Here is a 10,528-nt window from a genome sequence, read left to right on the forward strand (position 1 = left end):
TTGGACAGTCTTTGTTTTCGTCACGCTTTGAGAGATTCTTATTGGTCTATTTGGTCTCTATTGCTTTGATTGGTTACAGAAGGAGTTTCAAAAAATTCAGCGGCAGTTGTTGAAGCTGTGTGAATTACCGACATTATTCCCTTTTTCCCTTTTTTTATTGTTAGCTTTTTTATTAGGTTTTCTGCTGTAGTTTAACTCTTCGGGTCTAGGAATCATGTCGTTTTCAAGGGCTCCGTTGAAAAGATTTAATGAACACATTGGTAAGCATGATAACACAATCCGGTGCTGTGTTAGCTGAATAAAGCGCGTTTAAAATAACAATGATATCCAGATTAAATGTTAGTGAGATTATAAATACTAGTAAATTATGTTGAACGTGACGTCAGTGAAGCGAGCACGCGCATGTCAGACATTTCTGAGCTTTGTATTGATGCTAAATATAAAAACTAACGACTAAGCAGCTAGTTAACGTTGAACCAGAAATAAACAGACTATTATTTAATCTCCATCGACTACCATTAGCTACATAAACCTATTTTAAGTAATAGGACACGTTTAACTTTTGTTGTCCTAGCATAACAACTAGCCTAACGTCAACAATAGCTAGCTAGCTAGCGTAGAGTTTCTCGAGTTTGAAGTTGAGTTAAAAAAAAAACAAAACAAGAAAATACACCAGCTAATTAAATATTAGCTTCCTCATGGTAGACATTTATACCAAAAGTAAATGATTAGAATTCATTATTCACATAAGCTGCAATATCCTAAGTATGTTGTGTTTAATATAATTGTGTAAACAGCAAACCTGCAGGTTTTCCCACAGCATCCTTGGACATATCATATATCAGTATCATTTATTAGAGATGGATAAGTTACAGGTTATATTTGGGGTTGTTTTTTGTGATGAGTGTGTACTAAATTGCATCAGAGTGTAAAGTAGTGATTTGCAGTGTATATAAGTGTTCTTCATATTGTTTAGACTGCCTGGCTGTGTCCCAGACCTTCAGTCTTAGAGGACAGCTATGTTTAAACCTTAGTTGTGTGTTGACAGGTCACACACACTACAGTCCCTTCATGTAACCGCTTTCAGATATGCAGATAAAAAAAGATCTGTTCATTCTTCCTGTTATTTTCCAGGCTGTGCTCCTCCACCAGGTACATATGAGCTGAAACCTGGCGAACTGAAGGGTGTCGCTTCGTTTCACAAGGCAGAGCGCTTCAAATCACAGAAACGTAAGAGAACACTTGCTGGTTTACTTCCCATTTCTGTGATCAAATCAGTTCTGAACACGTTCCTTTGCCTGTCCTGAGATCTGAACTTTTCATACGGTTGTCTCTCCCTGAATTAGTTGGACCACCCGCATCCAACGATGTGGTCATGTCTCCAGTGCGTAGGACCATGTCGGTTGATGGCTTGGTGAGTGACCACCTTGTGCCATATTTTAGATCTGTAAATTACTTGAAATCATAAACGTGGTTGCGTATTTCCACACAGGCCGATAGTTCAAAGAAGGACAAAGGCCAATTTCAAGTTGAAATGAAACAGCAGAAGCTGCTGGAGAAAGAGGTAATGGATTCATCAGTGACCCCATAATTAATATTTATGTATACCAAAGTGGTTATGCTTTTGAAATTTGCCTATCCTTATGAACACTGCTTTCCAGATTCGGTCACTGGTTCAGCAGAGAGGAGAACAGGACCGCAGGCTTCAGACCCTAGAGGAAGAGCTTAAGAAGCTGGAGGCTAAACTGCTGACTGCTGTTAGAGAGAAGACGGGTCTCACAGCCAGCGTGGCCTCTCTTGAAAGGCAGCTTGCAGAGTTAAAGAAAACCAACGAGTTCCTCAAGACCAAGGTTGGATTTGCTTGACATGTTATTAAACAGGAGACGTAAACTGTTCTCTATTAGTAATGCAAGGTTTTTTTTTGTGCATTCTTTTTTCTGAATCTTCCTACTTTTTACACCTCCACAGGTTTCTGCAGACACCACAAAGAAGAGAATCCACTCACTGTCTATGGAGCTCATGGAAGCGAGAAACAAAGTAGATGCCAAGGACAAGGTGGGTTACATTTACATCTTAGCAGGTCATGTGATTTTTGTGTGCAGCCTTGGGGAAAGAGCTATATATATTTATTTAATTAATTTATATTTCATTAAACAGGAGCTGAGTTTCCTGCAGATCAGCTCTGATGGCAAAATAAAGGGGTTGGAGACTGATCTTGAAGCTTCAAGCGCAACTCTTAATGCTATTAAGGACAGAAACAAAGATCTTGGTAACTGTCGATTCTTTCTTTTTGTGATTTAAATAAGAATTTTATTTTCTGAGCCTCTTAGAGGAACAGAGAAAGCCACATGATTCAATTAGATTTTCTTAAATCTGAAATCATAGTGTTTAGCCTTTCCCTGTTGCATCCTGCCGTGTGCTTCTGTGTGAAGTGAATGTTTTACTATTAATTGCTGGTTTTGCAGAGTGCCTACATGAAGAGACTAAAGCTCACAATAAGAAGCTGGAGAAAGAAATGGATAAGCTGCATGGTAGGTGTGTCTGTCTGTCTGTGCGTGTCTGTCTATTCTGCTTCTTTTCTTTTCCGCAATTCTTTAATCTTCTTTGCCTCATTTCCGACATCTTCCATTACAGCTGATACACAGGAGCTGAGGGAGGAACGCAAAGTGCTGCAGAGCTACCTTGATGCTGCAAATGAAGAAATTCAGGTATTAATATGGTTAAAGTAATATACCATTGTAGGAAGGAATATATCTTCTCAATGGCTGGACAATATTTATTGAAATGTTTTGTTTAATTTAAATAGTAAAGTTTAAAATTATTTTAAAAAGATTTCCTGCTTTTAAAAGTATTCACTCTTATTACAAATATAGAAAAAAAAGAAAATAAATAAATCTTTGTAAACATTATTTAATAAGTGCAGTTTTAGTGCTATGTTCTTATAAGCATTCCCGGTCCTCGGTTTACAGTGAGAAAAATGTCTGATAAAAAAAAAATTGCTTTGCTTTTCATGTAATGATTAGTTCTGAACCACACAGACATTGTATATAGATATTAAGCCTCTTTTCCACTGCAGGGAGTAAACGGATTTGGCCACAGAGAGAACAGTTGCGTGCTCAGCAGATTACACAAAAAAAAAACTGTTGGATTTCATCTTGCCTGTGAATACATTAAAATATAATTACAATGTAAAGGAAAAAAAAGGAAATAAGCTATAGCATATCCAAAGGAAAGTATTTATAACAGTGCTGAGTTCTTCTCATATTCATTTGTGAGTGTGTTTCATTGAGCAGATCACAACCTGAAAAAGAACCTTACTGTGCAGAAGAGGCTTTAGTTTTCTCAGTGCAATAAAGATTGGTCTTTGCAATATTTTATTTTTAGTACCTGTGAGTGATTTTTAAATAAACATTTTCTTTATCAGGATCTCAAAGGGAAGCTACAGGACAAATCTGCAATGGAGCGCCGTGTCTCAGATTCTCAAGAGAAACTTGGGTAAGGATTTGTCCTCCCTTACTGTATATTCCCTTTTTAAAGTCATTTGTTACTAACATGTTCCTCATGCACAGGGAAGTGGAGCAGAAGTTGGAGCAGCGCATAGTGGAGCTCCAGAAGTCTCAGAGTATTCTGCAGGAGAAGGAGCAGGAGCTGCAGAGGTGCCAACAGGAGCTGCAGGAGTGCCACAGCACACTTGAGGAGCGGCAGAAAGAGCTAGAAGATCACAAGCTTGACCTGGAGGCCTCTAGGGCTACGCTGAAAGAGCTGGAGGAGAAGATCATCCAGGGAGCCCGGGATCTCAAGGACTCGCAAAGCATAGTGAAACAGCAAGAGCAGGAGCTGGTCCGAGTGAGGCAGGTGCTAAAAAGGACAGAAGAGGAGTTGGACCAGCGTGTTGCAGACATAAATGAGCGTTGCTTGAGCATGGAGGATGAGCTGGGTGAGCTGCTAATGTTAGATCTCTGGGGTCTGTTATATTTCATTGTGGAGATGTCTACTTTTTAAAATTTTATAATGGCATATAATACACTCTATTAACCTATGAACATCTAACATCCTTAACAGCAGAGATCAGTTGGTTAGCCAGCACTACACTTACACTTTGTGCATTTGCTCTGTTGTCTCCTAGTTTTCATTTCAAAAACGGCTGATTCTGCATATTAAATTCAATTGTTCTGTCTGTCTGTGTATTTCGGTTCATCCCTGTGTTTGTGTGAGTAGCCAGGACACAGGAGGAAGCACTGAGGAGAGTGCAGGAACTGCAGGCTGAGGTTTGCTCTCTGGAGGAGACCAAGAAGTGTGAGAAAGAAGCTCATGACCAGCTGAAGCAGCAGCATTCTGCTCTTGCCGATATGTTAGAGGAACAGAAGGTAACATACTTTCCCCCATCATTTTTTCACTGTAGCCAGTTACATTAATAGGTTTCTCCTGGTTGTGGTGGATCTGGGAGCCCTGTGCGTGAGGCAGGGATACACCCTGAACAGCAGTATAGCATGGGGCACTGTACACACATACATGTTCATATTCCTATCTAAGCACAATTTATCTGATCAAATCCACCTACCAGCATGTTTTAACAGGTGGAAGGCGAATGGAGATTCTGATAAACCCTTGTGGACGTGAGAAATGTTTGATGTAAATATTTATACATTTAGGAATTAAGAGTAAGGAGAAAAAACACTGTATAAAGGCTTCAAATGAGTCCTAACTTTATAGGGTACTTAAAATATTCAGAAGGTATTCACTCACTGGATATGTAACTAAACTCTAAAGTTGGCAAGAAAAGTATACTTGCTTTACATCAAAGGTCTACAAAGATCTGACAGGGATTATAGCTTCATTTTTTTAACATCACTAAGACCAGTTGGGTTTGAGATGTGTACACTTCTTATTTTTACTGTATACCAGTCATCAGCAAATACAGTCACGAGAATTGTAGGCATGCACGTGGGCTAATTTGTTATCATTTGTATAACTTGAGCTTCTACACGCCGATGGTTGCTTAACATTTTTGCAGTTTGAAATCACCCCTTCTCAAAATAAGACACTTTTTTTTTTTTTTGTTAGTAGTTTTGGCCCCTGTGCTTCAGGAATTGTTTTGAGATTATATTTAGTTACATGCAATAGAAAAAGGTTGCAATGCAAGCATCTTATTTTTGTGCTTGAATATTTTCAGTGCTGATTTCAATTTCTCTAAAAGTTTCTATACTGCAACAGTAATAACATTTATGGTGCTTGTTTTTAAACAGCCTGAAGCACACTCCTTATTTAATTGGATAGTGCTTCACACATACTGACATGATTTTTTTTTTTCTGCTCAGTTAATTACTTTGCCATCTAAGTCACCGGATCATGCACAAAATTTCGATTTGATGCTTTAGATTTAGTTTTTATTAACTTTCACATGTAAGAGGAAAATGATGCTCTATATACAGTATATACACACATACACAGTGGGTACGGAAAGTATTCAGGCCCCTTTAAAATTTTCACTCTGTTTTATTGCAGCCATTTGCTAAAATCAAAAAAGTGCATTTTATCTCTCATTAATGTACACTCAGCACCCCATCTTGACAGAAAAAACAGACATTTATTAAAAAAGAAAAACTGATATCACATGGTCAGAAGTATTCAGACCCTTTGCTCAGTATTGAGTAGAAGCACCCTTTTGAGCTAGTACAGCCATGAGTCTTCTTGAGAATGATGCAACAAGTTTTTCACACCTGGATTTGGGGATCCTCTGCCATTCTTCATGCTACCACCACCATGTTTCACTGTTGGGATTGTATTGGGCAGGTGATGAGCAGTGCCTGGTTTTCTCCACACATACCACTTAGAATTAACGCCAAAAAGTTCAATCTTGGTCTCATCAGACCAGAGGATCTTATTTCTCATAGTCTGGGAGTCCTTCATGTGCTTTTTTTTTTTCGCAAACTCTATGCAGGCTTTCATATGTCTTGCACTGAGGAGAGGCTTCTGTCGGGCCACTCTGCCATAGAGCCCCGACTGGTGGAGGGCTGCAGTGATAGTTGACTTTCTGGAACTTTCTCCCATCTCCCTACTGCATCTCTGGAGCTCAGCCACAGTGATCTTTGGGTTCTTCTTTACCTCTCTCGCCAAGGCTCTTCTCCCACGATTGCTCAGTTTGGCTGGACGGCCAGGTCTAGGAAGAGTTCTGGTCGTCCCAAACTTCTTCCATTTAAGGATTATGTAGGCCTCTGTACTCTTAGGAACCTTGAGTGCTGAAGAAATTCTTTTGTAACCTTGGCCAGATCCGTGCCTTGCCACAATTCTGTCTCTGAGCTCCTTGGGCAGTTCCTAAGGTCTTATATAGACAGGTGTGTGCCCAAGTCCAATCAGTTTAATTAAACACAGCTGGACTCCAATGAAGGAGTAGAACCATCTCAAGGAGGATCAAGAACCATCATCAAGAAATGGACAGCATGTGAGTTAAATATGAGTGTCACAGCAAAGGGTCTGAATACTTATGACCATGTGATATTTCAGTTTTTCTTTTTTAATAAATTTGCAAAGATTTCTACATGTCTGTTTTCTGTCAAGATGGGGTGCTGAGTGAACATTAATGAGAGATAAAATGCACTTTTTTTGATTTTAGCGAATGGCTGCAATAAAAGAGTGAAAAATTTAAAGGGGTCTGAATACTTTCTGTACCCACTGTATATATAATATGCACACCATATTTATAACTGAACCACATATAGAGGTTTTTTGCAACTGTAATGAAATTGACAAGTTTTAAAATCGTGGCCATGTGGTTTGGAAACTGAAATTTTAATCTGAAATGTGAACTTTGCCCACAGGCTCATAATGGGTCTTTGACCAGCATGATGGCATCTCTGCGTGAAGACCTAGAGAAAGAGAGAAAGCAGTTAGAAGCAGAGCTGGAAGAGGTGCTGGAGGAAGTGAATGTGCTCGAGGAGCAGGACAAGCTCCTGCAGGAGACCATCCATCTCCTCACAGAGGAGAAACTCACGATGGAGGAAGAACTGAAGAGCGCCCGTGCAGAACTAGAGAGGTTAGATCTCGCTTACAAGGAAGCAAGCTATAATTTTGCTATAATCACTGGGTGATCAAAGGTTAATGCTGACACTGATTTGTAGGCACAAAGCAGAGACCAAGACTTTGGAAGAGGTTCATCAGGAGACTGTGAAGAAACTACAGGAGGAACACAACAGCTCGCTGGGAAAGTTAGGTGACATGACCGCTGAGCTAGAGAGGTAAGTGCTGAGCACTAGCCCTTAAACCCCCTGACTCAAATCAGATCATGCTATTAATCCCTTCTTCCCTTCAGCACCACACAAACTCTGAGTGCACAGAGAGAGCAGGATGAAACTCGTGTACAGGAGCTGAAGGAGGAGCTGAGCAGAATCACTCAGCAACTGCAGGATGAACAGAATAAGCTCCTGCACCAACAGCACACTCAGGAAAAAGAGAAGGAGGAGTATGCAAGGTCAGACATTATTATTAGTTATTTTTTATTGCTAAAAACTTTTCAAAGTGTGATGGCCTATCTGAAAAGATCAGTTGCACATCACAGAAGTCTTCTACAAAACAGAAAGCTAAAGTAAACGGATCAAATCCCCTAACTGTTCTTCCATTTCCTTATTTGTATGGAAATGCTGTTTACTTTTGTGCTTGTAACTAATTGCATTGTGACTTACTGTGAAAGTGTATAATCCGAGCTAATATGTGGAATTTGAAGAAAAATATGCAGCTGCTTGTTCTGTACTATAAAGTATTATTATATTGAAAATCAGCTTAAATGTTTGTGTTCAGGATGCTGCTAGAGGTCCAGACTAAGCTGGCCCAGCGTGAGATGGACTTCAGGCAGGCCAAGGAGGAGTTAGCACACGGGCAAGAGGAGAAACGGCAGGCCCTGTCTCAGCTGGAGCAGACTCAGCAGCAGAGGAGGGAGTCAGCAGAAGGCAAGGTCCATGAGGCACGGCTCCTCCAGATGCAGGTGGAGGCACTGAAACAGGAGAAGGAGCAACTCCGCCAGCAGTCGGAGCAGGAGAAGGAGCAACTCCGCCAGCAGTCGGAGCAGGAGAAGGAGCAACTCCGCCAGCAGTCGGAGCAGGAGAAGGAGCAACTCCGCCAGCAGTCGGAGCAGGAGAAGGAGCAACTCCGCCAGCAGTCGGAGCAGGAGAAGGAGCAACTCCGCCAGCAGTCGGAGCAGGAGAAGGAGCAACTCCGCCAGCAGTCGGAGCAGGAGAAGGAGCAACTCCGCCAGCAGTCGGAGCAGGAGAAGGAGCAACTCCGCCAGCAGTCAGAGCAAAAGGAGCATGAATTAAAGGAACAGCTCACAGAGGCACAAACAAGGTGAAGCAGTAACACGGTGCCTCAGAACTCCTGTATTATCTAGAGACTAGCTCTGTGGATTTGATCAAGTTGAATTGAATTAAAATGCTGAAACACATCCAATAGCTGAAACATATTTAGGGAATTCATTCCCAGTACTCTGCCAAGGTTAGTCTCTGTACAAAATGGGCAAGACTCAGTAGCAGCATCTCACTAAAAGCACTGAGCCTGAGGGCATTTCTTTTTATCTGAAGTCCTCAAAACAGGTTTTTAGAGAAAGATTTGAACAGAAGTCCTTGTGTCAGCAGTGTAAACAAAGCTGTTACTGAGGCAGTAGGTTTCTTGCTGTAAATAAGCTGTTATTAAAAAAAGTGCATTCATGTATTCTTAGCCTCTTTGTTACAACCAGAACTATCAGTTGGGTTAGTATTTGCAATAAAAACAATTATGCATAATTATTTATTTATTACAGCACATCAGATGATGAGACTGAGTACTGGAGGAACTTGTATGAACAGCTCTACTCTAAAGTTAAGCCCTTCCAGGTGAGCCTGTGCTATAAAATTACTTTTGTCACTGAAAGTTTGGCACTAGCTTCGTAATCTGTTTTTTGGAAGCATCGTTGGTGGTGCTGGCTGTTCATATACTCTCTGTGGCTTTCTAGCATGCCTCATGTTTATTTCCTTCTATTGGACCCCAGGAACAGCTGGATGGCTTTGCAGCAGAGAGGGACGCTTTGCTCTCTGAGAAAGGGGCTACTCAGGCAGAGCTGAACAAGCTGGCAGGCGCATACGCCAACCTGCTGGGTCATCAGAACCAACGACAGAAAATCAGGCACATGGTCAAGCTCAAGGAGGAGAACCTGGAGCTGAAGCAGGTCAGGATTGCCTTGCATTGTGTAGTAAACAATCTTGCTGAGTCCCTGAAGTGAGGGCTACTCTAAGCTGTGCTGCATAGATGAGTTTATTGTTTGATTTACAGGAAGTGACTAAGCTGAAGACACAGGTGGGGAAGCATAAGAGGGAACTGGAGCAACTCAGGACTGGTCAGGCGCCACGACGGTTTGACCCCAGCAAGGCCTTCAAACATGAACATAAAGAGAACCAGCAGCCCATGGTGCCACTGAGATAGTCAGAATGTAAAAGTTGGCTACTAATCAGCTGTTATACATGATGTATTGTCACATTATCCCACACTGTCTTTGTAGGGTTAATGTATACTGTCACTGAAAGAATTAAGTGATGATCTAGACTTCGCAGAACCTCTCAAAGAAGAAGGATATAGTCTGTGATGTCTTATGGTCAGCGTTGGGGGAATTCTTTCTACACTTAGGTGTTATTGTTCTCTCTGGTATCTGGACACTGAGGGTGATTTTATTTATTGGCTATGTTTGTGTTTTGGGTCACCAGTACAGCAGGACTTAATGTGGGAATTAAAATGTATATATTTAAAAAGAGTAATATTTTAAGCATCTTTTTTGTTATGCATGGATTACCCAACTACTAGATCTGTTAAAATATGTATGTTGTCTAGTATGCTGTAAAGCTGGGCGGTGTGCTCATCCATTATCTTCTCTATATTCTGATTCATTTTGTAACCTTTGAACTTACTTTCAATCTAATTTTCTAGTCCTGTTAATCCAATTTATATTTTCAATCCAATTACTCAACCCAGTTCAGCACATTTCATGTACCGTAATTTGATTACTTGGCTGCTCTTTTCTTTGTTCTTTGCTTGACTTTTTCAAGCTTTTTAAAATCTTTTCTTTCATGATTTTATATCTGACGACTTTGTTATGTAAAAGTTATTTAATAAAAAAATCTTTTAAAAAAGGATCAAATTTGTCCACCTCTCATTAGTGTTATCTTACTGTTATGGAAATGTATACACCAAATGACACTGAACAAAAGTCATTCATCTAAATTTATGGAAGCATTTAGTACATTGTTTTTCCTCAGTAAAAAAAACAGTGACTGACCATTTAACTGCACTCTGTGAAGGGTTTAATAAATCTTTCGAAGATATTAAACGTGAATTACAAGCCTGTGTTGTTTCCTGTGGTGTTCCAGTAGAGGGCACTGAAGTGTAGGAGTATGTGAGGCTTTCTTTCCAGCCTTAATACATGCAGCACAGTGTAGTTTCCTATTCCTCAATCACCTGCATGAAGGTTTTGCTAAATAGCTGATCAGCTGGATCAGGTGTGCTTGGAGTA

The 10,528-nt window shown here is 40.5% G+C and overlaps 1 protein-coding gene across 1 annotated transcript; it reads left to right on the top strand.

The window, feature by feature from the left end:
• Window positions 1–81: 81 nt before the first annotated feature.
• On the top strand, window positions 82–10,099 carry hmmr (hyaluronan-mediated motility receptor (RHAMM)). Its single transcript, XM_060884712.1, has 19 exons — window positions 82–260; window positions 1,135–1,230; window positions 1,347–1,414; window positions 1,493–1,564; window positions 1,662–1,850; window positions 1,969–2,055; window positions 2,158–2,269; window positions 2,466–2,531; window positions 2,635–2,708; window positions 3,425–3,495; window positions 3,570–3,937; window positions 4,219–4,367; window positions 6,819–7,033; window positions 7,119–7,235; window positions 7,310–7,468; window positions 7,795–8,337; window positions 8,789–8,861; window positions 9,017–9,193; window positions 9,298–10,099. Exons 1-19 carry the CDS (start codon window positions 215–217, stop codon window positions 9,445–9,447), a joined length of 2,832 nt encoding a protein of 943 aa, XP_060740695.1. The 5' UTR covers window positions 82–214; the 3' UTR covers window positions 9,448–10,099.
• Window positions 10,100–10,528: the final 429 nt, after the last annotated feature.

Source organism: Tachysurus vachellii, chromosome 13 (genome assembly GCF_030014155.1).
Source record: "Tachysurus vachellii isolate PV-2020 chromosome 13, HZAU_Pvac_v1, whole genome shotgun sequence".
NCBI lineage: Eukaryota > Metazoa > Chordata > Actinopteri > Siluriformes > Bagridae > Tachysurus > Tachysurus vachellii.

What these genes read in the sequence shown, in the direction of transcription:
- hmmr (XM_060884712.1), top strand. Translation starts at nt 215, where the DNA reads ATGTCGTTTTCAAGGGCTCCGTTGAAAAGATTTAATGAACACATTG. An exon ending in GAGCATGGAGGATGAGCTGG is followed by an intron (nt 3,938 to 4,218) that starts GTGAGCTGCTAA and finishes TTGTGTGAGTAG; the next exon opens with CCAGGACACAGGAGGAAGCA. An exon ending in GAGAAGGAGGAGTATGCAAG is followed by an intron (nt 7,469 to 7,794) that starts GTCAGACATTAT and finishes GTTTGTGTTCAG; the next exon opens with GATGCTGCTAGAGGTCCAGA.